The 24,409-nt window shown below is 45.3% G+C and overlaps 1 protein-coding gene, 5 non-coding genes and 4 pseudogenes across 18 annotated transcripts; 2 read left to right on the forward strand and 8 right to left on the reverse strand.

Moving 5' to 3' along the window:
- Positions 1–1,766: 1,766 nt before the first annotated feature.
- LOC146653655 (U5 spliceosomal RNA) lies at positions 1,767–1,879 on the forward strand. Its single transcript, XR_014907423.1, has one exon. It is a non-coding gene; the product is annotated as a U5 spliceosomal RNA (small nuclear RNA).
- Positions 1,880–2,237: 358 nt separating this feature from the next.
- On the forward strand, positions 2,238–13,693 carry LOC146653656 (uncharacterized). 13 transcript variants are annotated; one of them, XM_085380348.1, is made up of 11 exons: positions 2,238–2,436; positions 2,717–2,798; positions 5,417–5,439; positions 5,642–5,704; positions 5,985–6,066; positions 8,716–8,738; positions 8,941–9,003; positions 9,284–9,365; positions 12,017–12,039; positions 12,242–12,304; positions 12,585–13,693. In XM_085380348.1, exons 1-11 carry the CDS (start codon positions 2,376–2,378, stop codon positions 12,725–12,727), a joined length of 708 nt encoding a protein of 235 aa, XP_085236474.1. In that variant the 5' UTR covers positions 2,238–2,375; the 3' UTR covers positions 12,728–13,693. The 13 variants fall into 13 exon arrangements, 1 of the variants encoding a protein (XP_085236474.1); XR_014907233.1 differs by lacking the exons at positions 9,284–9,365; positions 12,017–12,039 and adding an exon at positions 9,368–9,511 and having other exon boundaries at positions 12,242–13,693; XR_014907241.1 differs by lacking the exons at positions 5,417–5,439; positions 8,716–8,738; positions 12,017–12,039 and having other exon boundaries at positions 2,238–2,944; positions 5,985–6,212; positions 8,941–9,511; positions 12,242–13,693.
- LOC146653657 (U5 spliceosomal RNA) lies at positions 2,915–3,027 on the reverse strand. Its single transcript, XR_014907424.1, has one exon. It is a non-coding gene; the product is annotated as a U5 spliceosomal RNA (small nuclear RNA).
- On the reverse strand, positions 4,898–5,077 carry LOC146653658 (U2 spliceosomal RNA; annotated as a pseudogene).
- LOC146653659 (U5 spliceosomal RNA) lies at positions 6,183–6,295 on the reverse strand. Its single transcript, XR_014907425.1, has one exon. It is a non-coding gene; the product is annotated as a U5 spliceosomal RNA (small nuclear RNA).
- LOC146653660 (U2 spliceosomal RNA) lies at positions 8,197–8,376 on the reverse strand (annotated as a pseudogene).
- On the reverse strand, positions 9,482–9,594 carry LOC146653661 (U5 spliceosomal RNA). The gene has a single exon (XR_014907427.1). It is a non-coding gene; the product is annotated as a U5 spliceosomal RNA (small nuclear RNA).
- LOC146653662 (U2 spliceosomal RNA) lies at positions 11,498–11,677 on the reverse strand (annotated as a pseudogene).
- Positions 12,774–12,886, reverse strand: LOC146653663 (U5 spliceosomal RNA). The gene has a single exon (XR_014907428.1). It is a non-coding gene; the product is annotated as a U5 spliceosomal RNA (small nuclear RNA).
- A 9,345-nt stretch (positions 13,694–23,038) lies between the features above and the next one.
- On the reverse strand, positions 23,039–23,216 carry LOC146653664 (U2 spliceosomal RNA; annotated as a pseudogene).
- Positions 23,217–24,409: the final 1,193 nt, after the last annotated feature.

Here is a 24,409-nt window from a genome sequence, read left to right on the forward strand (position 1 = left end):
GTTATCACGGCGTCGGTGGCGTCTGGGGAGCGGCGGCGCGGGAAGAAGCGGCGCAGTTGGGACAGTACATGACGGCGCAGTTTGTACACACGTGCACTCGGCACTCGCGGCACAGGATCTTGGTCTTGACGTCTTTGCTCATTTTTGCTCAAATGAAAAAGAAAGAGGAAAAAGGGGCAATTATGGAACTGGAAAGGGAAGGGAAATCGGTTACTGGACGGGATAATATTTTGAAGATGGTAGAGGAGTACTACAGTTCATTGTTTGGTGTGGAAGAAGTAGATAGAGGGGCTCAAGAAATGGTTTTAGGTTTTCTGAAAGAGAGGTTACCAGAGGACGCAAGGAAGCTTTTGGAAAGGAGCATAACAAACCACGAACTATACGAGGCGATAAAGACAATGAAGAATAACAAGGTACCTGGGATAGATGGACTCACAAAGGAGTTTTACATCACCTTTTGGGATCTCATCGGAGACCACTTGTTGGAGGTATTTGAAGAAATGTGTGAAACGGGTAGAATGCCAAAGAGTATGAGGACGGGTGTGATAAGTTTTCTACATAAGAAAGGCTCACCTGCTGTGCTTTCAAATTATAGGCCTCTTTCAATGGTCTGCGTGGACTACAAAATTTTGAGTCGAACTCTAGCAAGACGCCTGGCCCGAGTCTTGCCTGCTATTATTAATGCAGACCAGACATGCGGGGTAAAGGGCAGGCAGATTGGTTGGAACTTACAATTACATAGAGATGTGCTTACACTTGATCAGGAAAAAGCTTTTGATAGGGTCAATCATGATTTCTTATGGAGGGTGATGAGAAATTTTGATATAGGAGGTAAATTTTTGAATTGGATAAGTATGATGTATACTGACATAATCTGCAAGATAAAGATAAATGGACACTTAACAGAGGAAGTACAACAAACGAGAGGGCTACGGCAGGGTTGCCCCCTGTCCGCCCTACTCTATGTTATATATGTAGAACCTTTAGCATGTGCAATAAGAGGAAACGAGAAAATTAGAGGAGTGCCCTTGCCAGGGGGGAGGTGTTGAAGATCTCCCAGTACGCTGACGACACAGTTCTTTACTTGGAAGATGATGGAAGTGTGAGGGAGATGATACGAACAATACAGACCTTTGAGAGCGCTGCGGGGTCAAAGGTCAATGAGGAGAAATCAAAATATAAATTTTTGGGACGATGGGCAGGTAGGAGACAGACGCTTTGCGGGCTTTCTTTGTGTGAAGGGTCCATGCAGGTCCTGGGCATTGATTTTGGAAATCCAGCAAATTACAACTGGGATTTGAAGATAGCGAAGATCTTAAAGAAATTGGGGATGTGGTCAAAAAGAAAGCTCACTATAACTGGCAAAGTTTTGGCCGTAAAAGCTGACATCTTACCTGCCCTACTCCATTTGGCATATGTCTTTCCAATGCCACAGACTCATAGGAAGGTGCTAACACGGGGAATTTTTAAATTAATATGGGGGGGGGGGGGGGGGGGGGGGTATGAATATGTAAAAGAACAACTATGTATCAGACAATATCAAAAGGTGGGAGGGATGTCCCATACATCCCTTTGAAATTGGATGTGATGTATTACAGTAACATATGTGATCCTCTCCAGTCACCCCTTTCCTGTCAAAGTGGAACTCTGGAGCAGAGCAGGCGGGGCCTGAGATCTGCCCCTTCAGCCAAGCAAACAGGGCCTACCGTGACGCCGGAAGCCGGGACGAGGAGTCACTGCGGCTTCCTGCGAGGCCAAAGAAACACACACTCTGGCTTCTCTTCAAAACGTACAAGTCTTTCGCCTTTTACTAAAGACTTCCGTGGAGAGTGAGGCTAAGGAGTTGCACCTATTTTTGGCAGGGTCTGCCGTCTGGCTGGCCCCTCTCCTCGTTGTTCAATAGAAGAAAGCGCGTGTAGCAGATTTCAAATGGTTGACTGCGTTGTGACGACAGACACAGACTGGCTGGAAACTGGATTTATTTCTAAAAGACAAAGTGCAGCAGCAAAATCAGTGTCACACAGCAACAGCAGGCCTCTCCTCATCCCTGTTTAGCACAAGTAAGGACCACATAAACGGATGGTGTAACAGATAAAACGCAGTTCCAATTACTATTTTTCTCGTTCAAAGCAATCAAAAACACTTTGGGAGCTTTTAGCCATGAGAACTAATACTTAGCAAAGAAAAATACACCAAATTTAAATGTATAATTATACATTTAAATTTGGTGTATTTTTCTTTGCTAACTATTAGTTCTCATGGCTAAAAGCTCCCAAAGTGTTTTTGATTGCTTTGAACGAGAAAAATAGTAATTGGAACTGCGTTTTATCTGTTACACCATCCGTTTATGTGGTCCTTACTTGTGCTAAACAGGGATGAGGAGAGGCCTGCTGTTGCTGTGTGACACTGATTTTGCTGCTGCACTTTGTCTTCTAGGTATGTGTAAATGTATAGGTTATGTTTTATGTGTATAATGAGTTCATCACCTGAGGCTGCACACTGCATAGTATTTTCAGCCATGTTGAGAAAAGTTAAAGTTGTTTGAATATGTATTGTGTAATTGATCCATCTTAGTGGGGATTTAAATATTACAAGTTATTATTAGTGGCTTCATATTTGTCTCTGTTTTACCCCACTATAACATTTGACTTTAAAGTGGCTGTTGGGAGAATCGTTGTTTTGATAGATTGTATTTTCTTTTATATATTGTAAGCAGAGCTGCATGGACTCCACACTGGGATGAGGAGAGGCCTGCTGTTGCTGTGTGACACTGATTTTGCTGCTGCACTTTGTCTTTTAGAAATAAATCCAGTTTCCAGCCAGTCTGTGTCTGTCGTCACAACGCAGTCAACCATTTGAAATCTGCTAGACGCGCTTTCTTCTATTTCTTCTTTTGAACAACGAGGAGAGGGGCCAGCCAGACGGCAGACCCTGCCAAAAATAGGTGCAACTCCTTAGCCTCACTCTCCACGGAAGTCTTTAGTAAAAGGCGAAAGACTTGTACGTTTTGAAGAGAAGCCAGAGTGTGTGTTTCTTTGGCCTCGCAGGAAGCCGCAGTGACTCCTCGTCCCGGCTTCCGGCGTCACGGTAGGCCCTGTTTGCTTGGCTGAAGGGGCAGATCTCAGGCCCCGCCTGCTCTGCTCCAGAGTTCCACTTTGACAGGAAAGGGGTGACTGGAGAGGATCACATATGTTACTGTAATACATCACATCCAATTTCAAAGGGATGTATGGGACATCCCTCCCACCTTTTGATATTGTCTGATACATAGTTGTTCTTTTACATATTCATACCCCCCCCCCCCCCCCCATATTAATTTAAAAATTCCCCGTGTTAGCACCTTCCTATGAGTCTGTGGCATTGGAAAGACATATGCCAAATGGAGTAGGGCAGGTAAGATGTCAGCTTTTACGGCCAAAACTTTGCCAGTTATAGTGAGCTTTCTTTTTGACCACATCCCCAATTTCTTTAAGATCTTCGCTATCTTCAAATCCCAGTTGTAATTTGCTGGATTTCCAAAATCAATGCCCAGGACCTGCATGGACCCTTCACACAAAGAAAGCCCGCAAAGCGTCTGTCTCCTACCTGCCCATCGTCCCAAAAATTTATATTTTGATTTCTCCTCATTGACCTTTGACCCCGCAGCGCTCTCAAAGGTCTGTATTGTTCGTATCATCTCCCTCACACTTCCATCATCTTCCAAGTAAAGAACTGTGTCGTCAGCGTACTGGGAGATCTTCAACACCTCCCCCCTGGCAAGGGCACTCCTCTAATTTTCTCGTTTCCTCTTATTGCACATGCTAAAGGTTCTACATATATAACATAGAGTAGGGCGGACAGGGGGCAACCCTGCCGTAGCCCTCTCGTTTGTTGTACTTCCTCTGTTAAGTGTCCATTTATCTTTATCTTGCAGATTATGTCAGTATACATCATACTTATCCAATTCAAAAATTTACCTCCTATATCAAAATTTCTCATCACCCTCCATAAGAAATCATGATTGACCCTATCAAAAGCTTTTTCCTGATCAAGTGTAAGCACATCTCTATGTAATTGTAAGTTCCAACCAATCTGCCTGCCCTTTACCCCGCATGTCTGGTCTGCATTAATAATAGCAGGCAAGACTCGGGCCAGGCGTCTTGCTAGAGTTCGACTCAAAATTTTGTAGTCCACGCAGACCATTGAAAGAGGCCTATAATTTGAAAGCACAGCAGGTGAGCCTTTCTTATGTAGAAAACTTATCACACCCGTCCTCATACTCTTTGGCATTCTACCCGTTTCACACATTTCTTCAAATACCTCCAACAAGTGGTCTCCGATGAGATCCCAAAAGGTGATGTAAAACTCCTTTGTGAGTCCATCTATCCCAGGTACCTTGTTATTCTTCATTGTCTTTATCGCCTCGTATAGTTCGTGGTTTGTTATGCTCCTTTCCAAAAGCTTCCTTGCGTCCTCTGGTAACCTCTCTTTCAGAAAACCTAAAACCATTTCTTGAGCCCCTCTATCTACTTCTTCCACACCAAACAATGAACTGTAGTACTCCTCTACCATCTTCAAAATATTATCCCGTCCAGTAACCGATTTCCCTTCCCTTTCCAGTTCCATAATTGCCCCTTTTTCCTCTTTCTTTTTCATTTGAGCAAAAAAATAGGCCGAGCACTTCTCCTGTTGCATATACTCCTCCTGCATAAATTTAAACATTCTTGTTTTCGCCCTCTCCTGAAACAAAACCTCCTGTTCCTTTAATAATATATTCAGTTCCTCGCTATCTTCCCAGTTTTTTTCCTTATTTCTCTGAGCTTCTATCCCTGCACTTTCGCCGCTTGCGGCTGCTTTCTGGCTCTTGGTTTGGCCGACCTTACTTTGTTTGGCTTTCTTGCTTTTGCACAAAGTCAGCAAAGGGGGCACCGTTCCCGGAGGCGCTGCAATACCGGGTCGATGCGTGGAGCGAACGGAGCGAGCCCCTTATTCGGCTCCCTGTTCTAAAAATGCGTTTAATACGTTGCCCCCAAATCGGGGGCGTATCAGATATTAAACTGATAAGAACAGATACTTAGCCAAAAGGCCGAGAAGCGATGGCCTCCCGCAGGTTCCTGGCTGAGCCGCCTTCTCGGGACACTTCTCGCTTGTGACGGTGCGCTCTTTCACTTGGCTCACAGGGAGGGAGCCGCTTCAAATCTCCGCCCACCTACAGTACCTCAGAGGCCTGCGGAGCTTCCTGGAACTGTGCGTGTAGCTGAGATATAATATACTGAGTGTGAACATTCTCAAAACTGTATTGTATATAGTTTATTTATTTTTTATTGTGTAAATTTAATTTATGTAAAACTAAGGTTCCACGTGTCACTGTTGAAGTGGGGCATTAATCAGTGTGACGCCACTTGTAAACATGTTGCGTGTGTGGGGTTTCCCAGCCAGAGCTGCATGGACTCCACACTGGTGAGGCACACTTTCTGTAGCTCCTCTCCCTGTACTAAATTATACATTTAAATTTGGTGTATTTTTCTTTGCTAACTATTAGTTCTCATGGCTAAAAGCTCCCAAAGTGTTTTTGATTGCTTTGAACGAGAAAAATAGTAATTGGAACTGCGTTTTATCTGTTACACCATCCGTTTATGTGGTCCTTACTTGTGCTAAACAGGGATGAGGAGAGGCCTGCTGTTGCTGTGTGACACTGATTTTGCTGCTGCACTTTGTCTTCTAGGTATGTGTAAATGTATAGGTTATGTTTTATGTGTATAATGAGTTCATCACCTGAGGCTGCACACTGCATAGTATTTTCAGCCATGTTGAGAAAAGTTAAAGTTGTTTGAATATGTATTGTGTAATTGATCCATCTTAGTGGGGATTTAAATATTACAAGTTATTATTAGTGGCTTCATATTTGTCTCTGTTTTACCCCACTATAACATTTGACTTTAAAGTGGCTGTTGGGAGAATCGTTGTTTTGATAGATTGTATTTTCTTTTATATATTGTAAGCAGAGCTGCATGGACTCCACACTGGGATGAGGAGAGGCCTGCTGTTGCTGTGTGACACTGATTTTGCTGCTGCACTTTGTCTTTTAGAAATAAATCCAGTTTCCAGCCAGTCTGTGTCTGTCGTCACAACGCAGTCAACCATTTGAAATCTGCTAGACGCGCTTTCTTCTATTTCTTCTTTTGAACAACGAGGAGAGGGGCCAGCCAGACGGCAGACCCTGCCAAAAATAGGTGCAACTCCTTAGCCTCACTCTCCACGGAAGTCTTTAGTAAAAGGCGAAAGACTTGTACGTTTTGAAGAGAAGCCAGAGTGTGTGTTTCTTTGGCCTCGCAGGAAGCCGCAGTGACTCCTCGTCCCGGCTTCCGGCGTCACGGTAGGCCCTGTTTGCTTGGCTGAAGGGGCAGATCTCAGGCCCCGCCTGCTCTGCTCCAGAGTTCCACTTTGACAGGAAAGGGGTGACTGGAGAGGATCACATATGTTACTGTAATACATCACATCCAATTTCAAAGGGATGTATGGGACATCCCTCCCACCTTTTGATATTGTCTGATACATAGTTGTTCTTTTACATATTCATACCCCCCCCCATATTAATTTAAAAATTCCCCGTGTTAGCACCTTCCTATGAGTCTGTGGCATTGGAAAGACATATGCCAAATGGAGTAGGGCAGGTAAGATGTCAGCTTTTACGGCCAAAACTTTGCCAGTTATAGTGAGCTTTCTTTTTGACCACATCCCCAATTTCTTTAAGATCTTCGCTATCTTCAAATCCCAGTTGTAATTTGCTGGATTTCCAAAATCAATGCCCAGGACCTGCATGGACCCTTCACACAAAGAAAGCCCGCAAAGCGTCTGTCTCCTACCTGCCCATCGTCCCAAAAATTTATATTTTGATTTCTCCTCATTGACCTTTGACCCCGCAGCGCTCTCAAAGGTCTGTATTGTTCGTATCATCTCCCTCACACTTCCATCATCTTCCAAGTAAAGAACTGTGTCGTCAGCGTACTGGGAGATCTTCAACACCTCCCCCCTGGCAAGGGCACTCCTCTAATTTTCTCGTTTCCTCTTATTGCACATGCTAAAGGTTCTACATATATAACATAGAGTAGGGCGGACAGGGGGCAACCCTGCCGTAGCCCTCTCGTTTGTTGTACTTCCTCTGTTAAGTGTCCATTTATCTTTATCTTGCAGATTATGTCAGTATACATCATACTTATCCAATTCAAAAATTTACCTCCTATATCAAAATTTCTCATCACCCTCCATAAGAAATCATGATTGACCCTATCAAAAGCTTTTTCCTGATCAAGTGTTACGCATATTGTTGTCAAGTTCCTCTCTTCGATGTATGTAAGCACATCTCTATGTAATTGTAAGTTCCAACCAATCTGCCTGCCCTTTACCCCGCATGTCTGGTCTGCATTAATAATAGCAGGCAAGACTCGGGCCAGGCGTCTTGCTAGAGTTCGACTCAAAATTTTGTAGTCCACGCAGACCATTGAAAGAGGCCTATAATTTGAAAGCACAGCAGGTGAGCCTTTCTTATGTAGAAAACTTATCACACCCGTCCTCATACTCTTTGGCATTCTACCCGTTTCACACATTTCTTCAAATACCTCCAACAAGTGGTCTCCGATGAGATCCCAAAAGGTGATGTAAAACTCCTTTGTGAGTCCATCTATCCCAGGTACCTTGTTATTCTTCATTGTCTTTATCGCCTCGTATAGTTCGTGGTTTGTTATGCTCCTTTCCAAAAGCTTCCTTGCGTCCTCTGGTAACCTCTCTTTCAGAAAACCTAAAACCATTTCTTGAGCCCCTCTATCTACTTCTTCCACACCAAACAATGAACTGTAGTACTCCTCTACCATCTTCAAAATATTATCCCGTCCAGTAACCGATTTCCCTTCCCTTTCCAGTTCCATAATTGCCCCTTTTTCCTCTTTCTTTTTCATTTGAGCAAAAAAATAGGCCGAGCACTTCTCCTGTTGCATATACTCCTCCTGCATAAATTTAAACATTCTTGTTTTCGCCCTCTCCTGAAACAAAACCTCCTGTTCCTTTAATAATATATTCAGTTCCTCGCTATCTTCCCAGTTTTTTTCCTTATTTCTCTGAGCTTCTATCCCTGCACTTTCGCCGCTTGCGGCTGCTTTCTGGCTCTTGGTTTGGCCGACCTTACTTTGTTTGGCTTTCTTGCTTTTGCACAAAGTCAGCAAAGGGGGCACCGTTCCCGGAGGCGCTGCAATACCGGGTCGATGCGTGGAGCGAACGGAGCGAGCCCCTTATTCGGCTCCCTGTTCTAAAAATGCGTTTAATACGTTGCCCCCAAATCGGGGGCGTATCAGATATTAAACTGATAAGAACAGATACTTAGCCAAAAGGCCGAGAAGCGATGGCCTCCCGCAGGTTCCTGGCTGAGCCGCCTTCTCGGGACACTTCTCGCTTGTGACGGTGCGCTCTTTCACTTGGCTCACAGGGAGGGAGCCGCTTCAAATCTCCGCCCACCTACAGTACCTCAGAGGCCTGCGGAGCTTCCTGGAACTGTGCGTGTAGCTGAGATATAATATACTGAGTGTGAACATTCTCAAAACTGTATTGTATATAGTTTATTTATTTTTTATTGTGTAAATTTAATTTATGTAAAACTAAGGTTCCACGTGTCACTGTTGAAGTGGGGCATTAATCAGTGTGACGCCACTTGTAAACATGTTGCGTGTGTGGGGTTTCCCAGCCAGAGCTGCATGGACTCCACACTGGTGAGGCACACTTTCTGTAGCTCCTCTCCCTGTACTAAATTATACATTTAAATTTGGTGTATTTTTCTTTGCTAACTATTAGTTCTCATGGCTAAAAGCTCCCAAAGTGTTTTTGATTGCTTTGAACGAGAAAAATAGTAATTGGAACTGCGTTTTATCTGTTACACCATCCGTTTATGTGGTCCTTACTTGTGCTAAACAGGGATGAGGAGAGGCCTGCTGTTGCTGTGTGACACTGATTTTGCTGCTGCACTTTGTCTTCTAGGTATGTGTAAATGTATAGGTTATGTTTTATGTGTATAATGAGTTCATCACCTGAGGCTGCACACTGCATAGTATTTTCAGCCATGTTGAGAAAAGTTAAAGTTGTTTGAATATGTATTGTGTAATTGATCCATCTTAGTGGGGATTTAAATATTACAAGTTATTATTAGTGGCTTCATATTTGTCTCTGTTTTACCCCACTATAACATTTGACTTTAAAGTGGCTGTTGGGAGAATCGTTGTTTTGATAGATTGTATTTTCTTTTATATATTGTAAGCAGAGCTGCATGGACTCCACACTGGGATGAGGAGAGGCCTGCTGTTGCTGTGTGACACTGATTTTGCTGCTGCACTTTGTCTTTTAGAAATAAATCCAGTTTCCAGCCAGTCTGTGTCTGTCGTCACAACGCAGTCAACCATTTGAAATCTGCTAGACGCGCTTTCTTCTATTTCTTCTTTTGAACAACGAGGAGAGGGGCCAGCCAGACGGCAGACCCTGCCAAAAATAGGTGCAACTCCTTAGCCTCACTCTCCACGGAAGTCTTTAGTAAAAGGCGAAAGACTTGTACGTTTTGAAGAGAAGCCAGAGTGTGTGTTTCTTTGGCCTCGCAGGAAGCCGCAGTGACTCCTCGTCCCGGCTTCCGGCGTCACGGTAGGCCCTGTTTGCTTGGCTGAAGGGGCAGATCTCAGGCCCCGCCTGCTCTGCTCCAGAGTTCCACTTTGACAGGAAAGGGGTGACTGGAGAGGATCACATATGTTACTGTAATACATCACATCCAATTTCAAAGGGATGTATGGGACATCCCTCCCACCTTTTGATATTGTCTGATACATAGTTGTTCTTTTACATATTCATACCCCCCCCCCCATATTAATTTAAAAATTCCCCGTGTTAGCACCTTCCTATGAGTCTGTGGCATTGGAAAGACATATGCCAAATGGAGTAGGGCAGGTAAGATGTCAGCTTTTACGGCCAAAACTTTGCCAGTTATAGTGAGCTTTCTTTTTGACCACATCCCCAATTTCTTTAAGATCTTCGCTATCTTCAAATCCCAGTTGTAATTTGCTGGATTTCCAAAATCAATGCCCAGGACCTGCATGGACCCTTCACACAAAGAAAGCCCGCAAAGCGTCTGTCTCCTACCTGCCCATCGTCCCAAAAATTTATATTTTGATTTCTCCTCATTGACCTTTGACCCCGCAGCGCTCTCAAAGGTCTGTATTGTTCGTATCATCTCCCTCACACTTCCATCATCTTCCAAGTAAAGAACTGTGTCGTCAGCGTACTGGGAGATCTTCAACACCTCCCCCCTGGCAAGGGCACTCCTCTAATTTTCTCGTTTCCTCTTATTGCACATGCTAAAGGTTCTACATATATAACATAGAGTAGGGCGGACAGGGGGCAACCCTGCCGTAGCCCTCTCGTTTGTTGTACTTCCTCTGTTAAGTGTCCATTTATCTTTATCTTGCAGATTATGTCAGTATACATCATACTTATCCAATTCAAAAATTTACCTCCTATATCAAAATTTCTCATCACCCTCCATAAGAAATCATGATTGACCCTATCAAAAGCTTTTTCCTGATCAAGTGTTACGCATATTGTTGTCAAGTTCCTCTCTTCGATGTATGTAAGCACATCTCTATGTAATTGTAAGTTCCAACCAATCTGCCTGCCCTTTACCCCGCATGTCTGGTCTGCATTAATAATAGCAGGCAAGACTCGGGCCAGGCGTCTTGCTAGAGTTCGACTCAAAATTTTGTAGTCCACGCAGACCATTGAAAGAGGCCTATAATTTGAAAGCACAGCAGGTGAGCCTTTCTTATGTAGAAAACTTATCACACCCGTCCTCATACTCTTTGGCATTCTACCCGTTTCACACATTTCTTCAAATACCTCCAACAAGTGGTCTCCGATGAGATCCCAAAAGGTGATGTAAAACTCCTTTGTGAGTCCATCTATCCCAGGTACCTTGTTATTCTTCATTGTCTTTATCGCCTCGTATAGTTCGTGGTTTGTTATGCTCCTTTCCAAAAGCTTCCTTGCGTCCTCTGGTAACCTCTCTTTCAGAAAACCTAAAACCATTTCTTGAGCCCCTCTATCTACTTCTTCCACACCAAACAATGAACTGTAGTACTCCTCTACCATCTTCAAAATATTATCCCGTCCAGTAACCGATTTCCCTTCCCTTTCCAGTTCCATAATTGCCCCTTTTTCCTCTTTCTTTTTCATTTGAGCAAAAAAATAGGCCGAGCACTTCTCCTGTTGCATATACTCCTCCTGCATAAATTTAAACATTCTTGTTTTCGCCCTCTCCTGAAACAAAACCTCCTGTTCCTTTAATAATATATTCAGTTCCTCGCTATCTTCCCAGTTTTTTTCCTTATTTCTCTGAGCTTCTATCCCTGCACTTTCGCCGCTTGCGGCTGCTTTCTGGCTCTTGGTTTGGCCGACCTTACTTTGTTTGGCTTTCTTGCTTTTGCACAAAGTCAGCAAAGGGGGCACCGTTCCCGGAGGCGCTGCAATACCGGGTCGATGCGTGGAGCGAACGGAGCGAGCCCCTTATTCGGCTCCCTGTTCTAAAAATGCGTTTAATACGTTGCCCCCAAATCGGGGGCGTATCAGATATTAAACTGATAAGAACAGATACTTAGCCAAAAGGCCGAGAAGCGATGGCCTCCCGCAGGTTCCTGGCTGAGCCGCCTTCTCGGGACACTTCTCGCTTGTGACGGTGCGCTCTTTCACTTGGCTCACAGGGAGGGAGCCGCTTCAAATCTCCGCCCACCTACAGTACCTCAGAGGCCTGCGGAGCTTCCTGGAACTGTGCGTGTAGCTGAGATATAATATACTGAGTGTGAACATTCTCAAAACTGTATTGTATATAGTTTATTTATTTTTTATTGTGTAAATTTAATTTATGTAAAACTAAGGTTCCACGTGTCACTGTTGAAGTGGGGCATTAATCAGTGTGACGCCACTTGTAAACATGTTGCGTGTGTGGGGTTTCCCAGCCAGAGCTGCATGGACTCCACACTGGTGAGGCACACTTTCTGTAGCTCCTCTCCCTGTACTAAATTATACATTTAAATTTGGTGTATTTTTCTTTGCTAACTATTAGTTCTCATGGCTAAAAGCTCCCAAAGTGTTTTTGATTGCTTTGAACGAGAAAAATAGTAATTGGAACTGCGTTTTATCTGTTACACCATCCGTTTATGTGGTCCTTACTTGTGCTAAACAGGGATGAGGAGAGGCCTGCTGTTGCTGTGTGACACTGATTTTGCTGCTGCACTTTGTCTTCTAGGTATGTGTAAATGTATAGGTTATGTTTTATGTGTATAATGAGTTCATCACCTGAGGCTGCACACTGCATAGTATTTTCAGCCATGTTGAGAAAAGTTAAAGTTGTTTGAATATGTATTGTGTAATTGATCCATCTTAGTGGGGATTTAAATATTACAAGTTATTATTAGTGGCTTCATATTTGTCTCTGTTTTACCCCACTATAACATTTGACTTTAAAGTGGCTGTTGGGAGAATCGTTGTTTTGATAGATTGTATTTTCTTTTATATATTGTAAGCAGAGCTGCATGGACTCCACACTGGGATGAGGAGAGGCCTGCTGTTGCTGTGTGACACTGATTTTGCTGCTGCACTTTGTCTTTTAGAAATAAATCCAGTTTCCAGCCAGTCTGTGTCTGTCGTCACAACGCAGTCAACCATTTGAAATCTGCTACACGCGCTTTCTTCTATTGAACAACGAGGAGAGGGGCCAGCCAGACGGCAGACCCTGCCAAAAATAGGTGCAACTCCTTAGCCTCACTCTCCACGGAAGTCTTTAGTAAAAGGCGAAAGACTTGTACGTTTTGAAGAGAAGCCAGAGTGTGTGTTTCTTTGGCCTCGCAGGAAGCCGCAGTGACTCCTCGTCCCGGCTTCCGGCGTCACGGTAGGCCCTGTTTGCTTGGCTGAAGGGGCAGATCTCAGGCCCCGCCTGCTCTGCTCCAGAGTTCCACTTTGACAGGAAAGGGGTGACTGGAGAGGATCACATATGTTACTGTAATACATCACATCCAATTTCAAAGGGATGTATGGGACATCCCTCCCACCTTTTGATATTGTCTGATACATAGTTGTTCTTTTACATATTCATACCCCCCCCCCCCCCATATTAATTTAAAAATTCCCCGTGTTAGCACCTTCCTATGAGTCTGTGGCATTGGAAAGACATATGCCAAATGGAGTAGGGCAGGTAAGATGTCAGCTTTTACGGCCAAAACTTTGCCAGTTATAGTGAGCTTTCTTTTTGACCACATCCCCAATTTCTTTAAGATCTTCGCTATCTTCAAATCCCAGTTGTAATTTGCTGGATTTCCAAAATCAATGCCCAGGACCTGCATGGACCCTTCACACAAAGAAAGCCCGCAAAGCGTCTGTCTCCTACCTGCCCATCGTCCCAAAAATTTATATTTTGATTTCTCCTCATTGACCTTTGACCCCGCAGCGCTCTCAAAGGTCTGTATTGTTCGTATCATCTCCCTCACACTTCCATCATCTTCCAAGTAAAGAACTGTGTCGTCAGCGTACTGGGAGATCTTCAACACCTCCCCCCTGGCAAGGGCACTCCTCTAATTTTCTCGTTTCCTCTTATTGCACATGCTAAAGGTTCTACATATATAACATAGAGTAGGGCGGACAGGGGGCAACCCTGCCGTAGCCCTCTCGTTTGTTGTACTTCCTCTGTTAAGTGTCTGTAGCCCAGATGAAAAATATCATACTTATTCTCTTTATATTAACTGTCCACATCAACAAGCGTCGTATTTCCTATGACCATTGAATGCACCTCTCAGTTCACCCCACGTGAGGGCACCTAGCTCAGCAACCAATCAGAGCCTACCCAGGCCGCATTGACCCTGTCAGCCAGGAAGTGAGGTGGAGGTGCATGGTGTCCCGGGTTTTTCTTATCTCAGCAAGAGGAGTGGAGGCATCTGCTACTCAAACCGAGAAATCCACGGACAAAAGAGAGGAAAACTCAGGATTGAGAGGAAGGAAAACCAGCCTACTTACCTGCTGGAAGTCCGGAGTCGAGTGGCTGGATGAAGGAGAGAGGCAACGTCGGCTAACCACTCACCTTTCATCCGGAGAGCTGCTGCAATTCCAACGCCAGTGTGTGTTGGGCTTTTGTGAAACAGAGCAACGGTCAGGTTTTTTGGAGAGGACGGAAAAGTCCAAGGACCAGGACGATATTCTGGTTGTGATAGATGGCGAGCCAACCACTTTGAGGACGATCTACCCCAAAGAAGATACACACCACACACTCATACATTCCAGTTACACTCACAAGGACCTTTGAAGTTGGCTATCGCCAGCTTAACTCTAAATTCTTAAAGGGCCCCAACGAGTACTTTTATTTTGTTGAGTGTGCACACTATTTATTTTATTTTATACTTTATCTGTACAAATTGGACAAATACCAGTTATACTTTGTAACAATACAAGAGTGGCTACTCAAAAGTTAACATTGTGTCCAGGTCATTATTGCTGCTCAATACTTCGGCTCCATACGAATTTGGTGTCTTCTGATTCTGGCCAGGGTCTTATTACGAGCCCAAGTAATTATTGCGCTGTAATTCACCTTTATACCTTAAAGTTGGTTACAGAAGTGGCGAGCCAGCCAGGAGCCAATTGATTTGAGCATCAATATTGAGGCAATGACCAGCATGGATTTCATACAAAAGTCTGGTGTCAAAATACCTAATGCGGTTGTTGTCGCTGGGATAACACAGGTATCTGAGAAAGATGAACAGGTCATTGACTTTCTGAAACAGTATGGTAAAATCACAAGAGTCCTTTTTGTTGATGATTCACTGTCCAACTTCTACCAAAACCTGATCGTAGAATACTCTGGCAGTTCAGCCTTAGAAGGTTTAGAACCTCGTTTACCATACACATACACAGCACAAGCTGATCCCAGCGTTGTCTATGAAATTAAAACACTCAGTAGCATGTACACTACCACGGTTGGGAGTAATGTTACAAAAACCTACTTGGCGGAACTCAAGGAACTAGCCAAGCTGAGTGGCAAAGACTACGGTGAGGTGCTGAAGGAGATGATGTGTCAGATTGGGGAGGATGTTGAAGCCATGCGACCTACCACTGAAGAACCTTCTCCCACGTATGTCGAGACCACTGTTGTATCTCCGCCCGCTTCTAAAGAGCGACAGTGTCACACCTCACATTCAGATGTTACACCAAGTGATACTGGTGCCACTGATGATGTTCCCCTCACTAATGGAAGGAGAGCAGTGTCCCTCTCAGTAAGTGACTTGAACCCACCTGACATTCAGAAGGTTGTGGTAGAGCATATCGTACGACGGCAAGATCTTGTCCCACACATCCAGTCCCAGGTGAGACTCCGTTCCTTCTCCGGTAAGGTTCCCAGACCTAACAATGAAACTGATTATGACACATGGCGCACACAAATTGAACTGCTCCAAAATGATCCCAGCATGTCCCCCCTGCAAATATCCAGAAAGATCCATGAGAGCCTGCTCCCACCAGCAGCTGATATAGTTAAGAGTTTGCGGCCTGAGTCACCACCTGTGACTTATTTGCAGCTTCTAGATTCAGCCTTTGGCACTGTAGAAGATGGCGAGGAACTTTTCGCTCAATTCCTGAACACCCTTCAAGATCCAGGTGAGAAGTCATCCACTTACCTTCACCGGCTACAGCTAGCATTAAACAGAGCCACGAAGAGGGGGGGAGTCGCATGTGAAGAAGTGGACAAACATCTACTTAAACAGTTCTGCAGGGGATGTTGGGACAACGACCTACTCAGCGCCCTGCAACTTGAGCAAAAGAAGAGCAGCCCACCCCAATTCTCAGACCTGTTGTTAATGATTCGCTCTGAGGAAGATCGACAGCAAGCAAAAACTAACCGTATGAGAAAACACATTGGCACCACAAAGCAGAGAACTCAGTTACAGTTCCAGGGTGCACATGTTTGTGAACCAGAGGAGAAACATGGGAGTAGCATTGCTGCTATTGAGGATCTGCGAAAGCAGGTGGCGAGTCTGCAAAGTCAACTAACTACATTCATGTCACAGAAAAAAACAAAGTTTGCAAACAGCAAGGACCCTGCAGGGAAGCCGCAGAGTAAGATGTCAAAGCCACATGGTGTAGATGGACGTATGCAAAGACAGACTTCAAAGAGGCAAAGGGGCAGACCCAAGCCCTGGTATTGTTTCAACTGCGGTGAAGATGGACATATCGCTCCATGCTGTGTTGACCCCGCTAACCCCAACCTAGTAGCAGAAAAAAAGAAGCAGTTGGAGGAGAAACAACGCCAGTGGGAAGCGCGAGATTGTACAGATTCACCTTTAAACATCTAACAGTTCCTGTTGTGGGACAAACAGGAGCTGAGGAGAGTCAACAACGTCCCTCAGACGTAAACAATGGTGACAAAATCACAGCTGAGGTTAACAAAGTAAGTACCCCAGCAAAGACTGTCAAAGCACAAACATGTTCTGGCTTAAACCATTCAGAGCAGAACCAATCTTTCCAACTCCCTAAACAGTTGATTGGTACCAGAAGTACAGCTCAAGTGACTGTGAGAGGTGAAGAAGTCAACTGTCTTCTTGACTCAGGCTCCCAAGTTACCACTGTTCCTGAGTCATTTTACCAGCAGCACCTTTCAGAGCAAAAGATCAAGCCACTACATGACCTCTTAGAAGTGGAAGGTGCTAATGGCCAGCTAGTGCCTTACTTTGGCTATATAGAAATGACCATAACTTTTCCAAAGGACTTTATAGGTGTTCCAGTAGATGTAAACACACTTGCTTTAATCGTCCCTGACACTTCACAATCCCTCATGCTCATAGGCACAAACACCCTAGATGTACTGTTCGACATCTACTCAGAGACTGACTTAGCCAATCGTCAACCCCTCCCACATGGCTACAAAGTAGTCTTCAAGATCATTGAGTTGAGACGGAAGCAGACAAGTGACACCCATCAGGGGGTAGTGAAGCTACTTGGCAAGATGCCTCAAGTCATTCCAGCTGGTTCAACTGTAGTGGTGGAGGGAGTCGCCCTTGGCGAGGGCCTTCAGGATGAAAAATCAGTTGTAATTGAGTACCCATCATCGTCCCCCTTGCCCGGTGGCCTGCTACTTAAAGCCGGTCTGGTGGACTTTCCCCAGCGGCGGCCCCACAAGTTGCCAGTTGTTATAAGCAACGAGTCTGACCACGACATTGTCATCCCTGCCAAGTGTACTATTGCAGAGGTTAGTGCTTATCAGACCATCCTATTAAAGGAACACAACAAGACCAAACAGTCAGAACTATCCCAGAGAACTCCAGAGACTCCGTCTTTCCAAGAGCCCACCATAACCTTCAATTTTGGTGACTCCCCAGTTCCATTGGAATGGAAACAGCGCATCACTCAGCAGCTCAGCGGCATGCCTGAGGTGTTTGCACAGCACGACCTGGATTTTGGCCGGACGGACCAGGTGCGACATCATATAAAACTTTCGGATGGCACGCCTTTCAAACTACGTGCCCGGCCAATCCACCCACGGGACATTGAGGCTGTCCGGAAGCACATTCAGGAACTCCTTGATGCAGGAGTTATTAGAGAGTCAGAGTCCCCATTTGCGTCACCCATAGTGGTAGTCCGGAAAAAGAACGGCCAAGTCCGGTTGTGCATCGATTATAGGCGTCTAAACCTTCAGACTATAAAAGATGCGTACAGCCTTCCGAAGCTAGAGGACACATTCTCAGCCCTCAATGGTTCACAGTGGTTCTCTGTTCTTGATCTAAAATCAGGGTACTACCAGATCGAGGTCGAAGAAGCAGACAAACCGAAGACGGCCTTTGTGTGCCCTCTCGGCTTCTGGGAGTTCAACAGAATGCCTCAGGGTGTAACGAACGCCCCCAGCACGTTCCAGCGGTTAATGGAGCGGTGCATGGGGGATATGCATTTGAAGGATGCATTGGTCTTTCTTGATGACGTGATAGTATTCTCCCGAACCCTTGAGGAACACGAAGAAAGACTCATGAAAGTGCTCACTCGTCTAAAAGAGTTTGGGTTAAAGCTGTCACCAGAGAAATGTGTCTTCTTCCAGACTTCAGTCCGTTATCTGGGACATGTGGTCTCCAGAAATGGAGTTCGGACTGACCCTGAGAAGATTTCGGCCCTTAAAACATGGCCTGTCCCACAGACCCTGCGAGAGTTAAAGTCGTTCCTTGGTTTTGCTGGGTATTATAGAAGGTTCGTTAAGGGGTATTCCAGCATTGTGAAACCTCTCCACAACTTAACTTCGGGGTACCCACCTAGCCACAAGAAATCAAAAGTAAACGCAAGACAAAGTGCACATCAGTACCATGACCCAAAAGACCCTTTCGGAGGTCGCTGGACGCCAGCTTGCCAGGAAGCCTTCGAGTCAGTCATCCAAAGTCTCACCACTGCCCCTGTACTTGCCTTCGCTGACCCCCAGAAACCCTATATACTGCACACCGACGCCAGTACCACCGGGCTTGGTGCTGTATTGTATCAGGAGCAAGAGGGACAACTTAGAGTCATAGGCTATGCAAGTAGAGGGCTGTCACGGAGCGAAAATCGCTATCCAGCGCACAAGTTGGAGTTTCTGGCGCTCAAGTGGTCAGTTACAGAAAAGTTCAGCGACTATCTCTACGGCAACCACTTCACTGTTGTAACGGATAGTAATCCGCTGACTTACATTCTGACTTCAGCAAAACTTGACGCAACTAGCTATAGGTGGCTAGCAGCACTGTCCACATTCTCTTTCAAACTCCTCTATCGTCCAGGGAAGCAGAATGGAGATGCGGATGGATTATCACGCAGACCACACGGAGGGCTAGCGGACGACCTGAAATCACAAAAAGAGATTGAACGCATACAACAGTTCACTCAAGATCACCTTTGTGATCCAGACAACATCAATGCTGTAAATCAGTCTGTGGTGAAAGCAATCTGTGAGAGGCAGTTCACCTACAGCGTCAGTCCTGACAATGAAAGAGAGGCAGATGCAGATTGTGTTGCCTTGGTGGAGGTGCTTGCTGTGTCTCCTAGTGCTGTACCTGATAGCTATGGGCAAGAGGAACAGTTTGGAGGTCTGCCAACCATTCCCCATCTAACTGAGGCAGAGCTGGCAGACGAGCAAAGAGCCGATCAGTGTATAAAGCATGTTATTTCTCAGATCGAATATGGGGACACACCACCTCCAACCGTGCGCACATAGTTCCCTGAGCTTCCACTGCTCCTCCGAGAGCTTAACCGTCTTGAGCTCCGCAACAATGTCTTGTACCGGCGACGCCAAGAGAGGTCCCAGAAAACCTACCAGCTTGTACTTCCAGCTGAGCTTCGCAACACAGTTCTCACCAGCCTGCATGACCATATGGGTCACATGGGAGTCGACCGTACACTGGACCTTGTAAGGTCAAGATTTTATTGGCCAAGGATGGCTTTGGACGTGGAAAGGAAAGTGAAGACGTGTGGCAGGTGCGTGCGGAGGAAGGCACGGCCTGAAAGAGCGGCCCCCTTGGTCAACATTAATACGACACGACCTCTTGAACTCTTGTGCATGGACTTCTTGTCCCTGGAAGCTGACAGGAGTGGAACCAAAGATATATTGGTGATCACGGACCACTTCACTAAATTTGCAGTTGCTATCCCAACACCTAATCAAAAGGCCCGCACAGTGGCAAGGTGTCTGTGGGAGAACTTTATGGTACACTATGGCATCCCAGAAAAATTGCATAGTGACCAGGGTCCAGATTTCGAGTCCCGCACAATCAAGGAGCTCTGTCAGGTGGCTGGTATCCACAAGGTGAGGACAACCCCATACCATCCTAGGGGCAATCCTGTGGAACGATTTAATCGTACCTTGCTTGATATGTTGGGAACTCTCCGTGATCAAGATAAGTCCTGTTGGCGTGACCATGTAAGACCCCTGGTCCACGCTTATAACTGCACCAGGAATGAAGTGACTGGTTTCTCCCCGTACGAACTGATGTTCGGACGCCAACCTCGGTTGCCAGTTGACCTTGCATTCAACCTGCCAGTGCAAGAGGAACAACACTCATCTCACTCTGAATATGTGCAAAAACTCAAGTCACGTCTCAAAGAAAGCTACAAGTTAGCTATGGACAAGGCTGCAAAGATGGCTCACAAGAACAAAATGAGGTTTGACAGACATGTAACTGCATCAGACTTGGAAGCTGGAGATCGGGTATTGGTCAGGAATGTCCGTATCCGGGGCAAACATAAGATTTCAGACAAGTGGGAACACACTGTGCATGTAGTGGTGAGAAGGGCAGGCAACCTCCCAGTATATACAGTTAAGCCTGAAAACAAAGATGGTCCCCTAAGAACACTACACCGGGATCTGTTGCTACCATGTGGCTACCTACCTGTGGAGGAAAGCAGTGAGCATGTACAGAAGCCAGTGTCACGCAGGCCAAGAACCCGTGCAAATCCAGCGCTAGAGGAAGAGAACTCCTCAGACGAAGAAGATGATTTGCTCATTCCTGTTTGGTTGAGTTCCCCTGTCCACACAGTGAGTGAGAGTCCTGTAAATGTTCCTGATATTGACAACCCACCTGTTTTTGACAGCCAATCTGATTTTGGCAACATACCTGATATGCCTAACAGTACTACAGATGATACTGAGTACTTATCTACCAATGGAGTCACACCGACCGAACAAGTGGATGAAATAACCTTAACTGAAACTGACTCACCTGTTGATGACCCAGACGTCCAAGAAAGGCAACTTCCATTTCAGGAGGCTGGCACCAGAGGTGCGAATTCTGAGGAGAGAGTGGAGGAGATAGTCCCAGTGGATACAAGGGAAAACATGGATACAAATGATTCTGTAAGGAGATCTGAGAGAAACCGTCGTCCGCCACGACGGCTTGACTATACGGAGCTAGGCAATCCTCTGATCACTGCAGCAAAATCATTCTTGCAAGGACTGTTTTCAGCTTGGGCCGATGTCATCAGTGATGGTGAAGAGCCTGCTTCGCCCTCTTCCTTGACCCGTCAAATAATCATCATTTAACTGTCTACCATGCACAGGGACGTGCATGAGTTCAGGAGGGAGGGTGTAGCCCAGATGAAAAATATCATACTTATTCTCTTTATATTAACTGTCCACATCAACAAGCGTCGTATTTCCTATGACCATTGAATGCACCTCTCAGTTCACCCCACGTGAGGGCACCTAGCTCAGCAACCAATCAGAGCCTACCCAGGCCGCATTGACCCTGTCAGCCAGGAAGTGAGGTGGAGGTGCATGGTGTCTCGGGTTTTTCTTATCTCAGCAAGAGGAGTGGAGGCATCTGCTACTCAAACCGAGAAATCCACGGACAAAAGAGAGGAAAACTCAGGATTGAGAGGAAGGAAAACCAGCCTACTTACCTGCTGGAAGTCCGGAGTCGAGTGGCTGGATGAAGGAGAGAGGCAACGTCGGCTAACCACTCACCTTTCATCCGGAGAGCTGCTGCAATTCCAACGCCAGTGTGTGTTGGGCTTTTGTGAAACAGAGCAACGGTCAGGTTTTTTGGAGAGGACGGAAAAGTCCAAGGACCAGGACGATATTCTGGTTGTGATAGATGGCGAGCCAACCACTTTGAGGACGATCTACCCCAAAGAAGATACACACCACACACTCATACATTCCAGTTACACTCACAAGGACCTTTGAAGTTGGCTATCGCCAGCTTAACTCTAAATTCTTAAAGGGCCCCAACGAGTACTTTTATTTTGTTGAGTGTGCACACTATTTATTTTATTTTATACTTTATCTGTACAAATTGGACAAATACCAGTTATACTTTGTAACAATACAAGAGTGGCTACTCAAAAGTTAACATTGTGTCCAGGTCATTATTGCTGCTCAATACTTCGGCTCCATACGAATTTGGTGTCTTCTGATTCTGGCCAGGGTCTTATTACGAGCCCAAGTAATTATTGCGCTGTAATTCACCTTTATACCTTAAAGTTGGTTACATGTCCATTTATCTTTATCTTGCAGATTATGTCAGTATACATCATACTTATCCAATTCAAAAATTTACCTCCTATATCAAAATTTCTCATCACCCTCCATAAGAAATCATGATTGACCCTATCAAAAGCTTTTTCCTGATCAAGTGTAAGCACATCTCTATGTAATTGTAAGTTCCAACCAATCTGCCTGCCCTTTACCCCGCATGTCTGGTCTGCATTAATAATAGCAGGCAAGACTCGGGCCAGGCGTCTTGCTAGAGTTCGACTCAAAATTTTGTAGTCCACGCAGACCATTGAAAGAGGCCTATAATTTGAAAGCACAGCAGGTGAGCCTTTCTTATGTAGAAAACTTATCACACCCGTCCTCATACTCTTTGGCATTCTACCCGTTTCACACATTTCTTCAAATACCTCCAACAAGTGGTCTCCGATGAGATCCCAAAAGGTGATGTAAAACTCCTTTGTGAGTCCATCTATCCCAGGTACCTTGTTATTCTTCATTGTCTTTATCGCCTCGTATAGTTCGTGGTTTGTTATGCTCCTTTCCAAAAGCTTCCTTGCGTCCTCTGGTAACCTCTCTTTCAGAAAACCTAAAACCATTTCTTGAGCCCCTCTATCTACTTCTTCCACACCAAACAATGAACTGTAGTACTCCTCTACCATCTTCAAAATATTATCCCGTCCAGTAACCGATTTCCCTTCCCTTTCCAGTTCCATAATTGCCCCTTTTTCCTCTTTCTTTTTCATTTGAGCAAAAAAATAGGCCGAGCACTTCTCCTGTTGCATATACTCCTCCTGCATAAATTTAAACATTCTTGTTTTCGCCCTCTCCTGAAACAAAACCTCCTGTTCCTTTAATAATATATTCAGTTCCTCGCTATCTTCCCAGTTTTTTTCCTTATTTCTCTGAGCTTCTATCCCTGCACTTTCGCCGCTTGCGGCTGCTTTCTGGCTCTTGGTTTGGCCGACCTTACTTTGTTTGGCTTTCTTGCTTTTGCACAAAGTCAGCAAAGGGGGCACCGTTCCCGGAGGCGCTGCAATACCGGGTCAATGCGTGGAGCGAACGGAGCGAGCCCCTTATTCGGCTCCCTGTTCTAAAAATGCGTTTAATACGTTGCCCCCAAATCGGGGGCGTATCAGATATTAAACTGATAAGAACAGATTTTTTTTTCTTTTGGAAAATTTTTTATTGATACTCAGACATATAACAACATCATCATCATCTCATTTATTTTCATAAGCCCACCCCATTTAAAAGGATTACTTCTTTATTATCTCCCATCCCCTTTTAAAATACAACAGGAAAACAAATATTTAAATGTTTTTTCCTTTTTTTTTTTTTTTTTTCTTCATAGAGAATTTAAATTATTTAAAAAAAACCATCCCATCCCTTCACAAGCTTCCGGTGCTCAGAGGGGACTCTCCCCAACTTGCTCCTTCCACACCGACCTCTCCCGGAGAACCAGGCTGTTGCTGCTTAGACCTTTCTATGTGCGAACCCGGCTCCTCCATCCGAATGGGCACAGAGGCGATTCTTCTTTGCGGCTGCTCTCTCAACTTAGTATTTCTGGCACAGATCTCTTTTACTGTTGCTGTTGCCATTCGGAGAGCAGCCACGGGGGGGATCTGCGTGTGCTTGCTCACCAACAAGTTTCTGGAGGTCCAAATGGCGTCTTTTATAGCAGCAAGGGCGAGCCACTGCTTTTCAAAGCCTTTTCTTTGCGTTTTCACTCCTTGGCTCACCCCATAGAGGATTAGGTTTGCTGTCAGGACCTCCCTTGCTGGTAAGTACGGGAAATTTAAGGAGCCGGCCATGTCCCACAGGTCTATAGCAGCACTGCACTCCCAGAGTAGGTGCCTCACCGTCTCAGGCGCGCCACAACCCGGTCGGGGACACATTTCTGTTGTCGACATTCCTCTGGAGTGCATGACAGCCCTGACTGGGAGAATCTCATGAGCCACCATCCAGGACACATCCTGGAGCCTGTTAGAAAGGACGGGATGGTTTGTCAGACGCCACACTTCTATGGCCTCTCCAATAGGGAGGCCTCTGACTGGGACCACCTCTCCCCTCTGCTGCACAACTGAAATGAGAGAATGATGTTTTGTTAAAATGTCCAAACTCTGATCTTCCAATTTAAAGGAGGTTAAAAAGGATTTCAGCTCTACATAGGCTTCAGGAACATCAAAGGAGACGGGGACTCTAAGATCTACTGGCAGGATTTTCTTTTGTCTTAGGTAGCTACCTAACCAAAATCTAACCCATGCCTGTGTCAGAGGATTACTATTAGGACTCGTAGCCTGTCTCATATGGCTACTTGTATAGAGGCTTCCCATGAATAAATACAGATCTGGGACTCCTTTGCCACCATCTTCCTTT

This window comes from Rhamphochromis longiceps, linkage group LG14, assembly GCF_057381845.1.
Source record: "Rhamphochromis longiceps isolate RC_006_pf linkage group LG14, R_longiceps_female_GT1.1, whole genome shotgun sequence".
NCBI classification, from domain to species: domain Eukaryota; kingdom Metazoa; phylum Chordata; class Actinopteri; order Cichliformes; family Cichlidae; genus Rhamphochromis; species Rhamphochromis longiceps.

Bases quoted from the DNA above. Each gene is read 5' to 3' on its own strand.
- LOC146653656 (XM_085380348.1), top strand. From the start codon at position 2,376: ATGAGGAGAGGCCTGCTGTTGCTGTGTGACACTGATTTTGCTGCTGCA. The intron at 2,799-5,416 runs AGAAATAAATCC...GGTTTCCCAGCC, and splicing joins GCTGCTGCACTTTGTCTTTT to AGAGCTGCATGGACTCCACA. The intron at 8,739-8,940 runs GTGAGGCACACT...TGTGCTAAACAG, and splicing joins GCTGCATGGACTCCACACTG to GGATGAGGAGAGGCCTGCTG.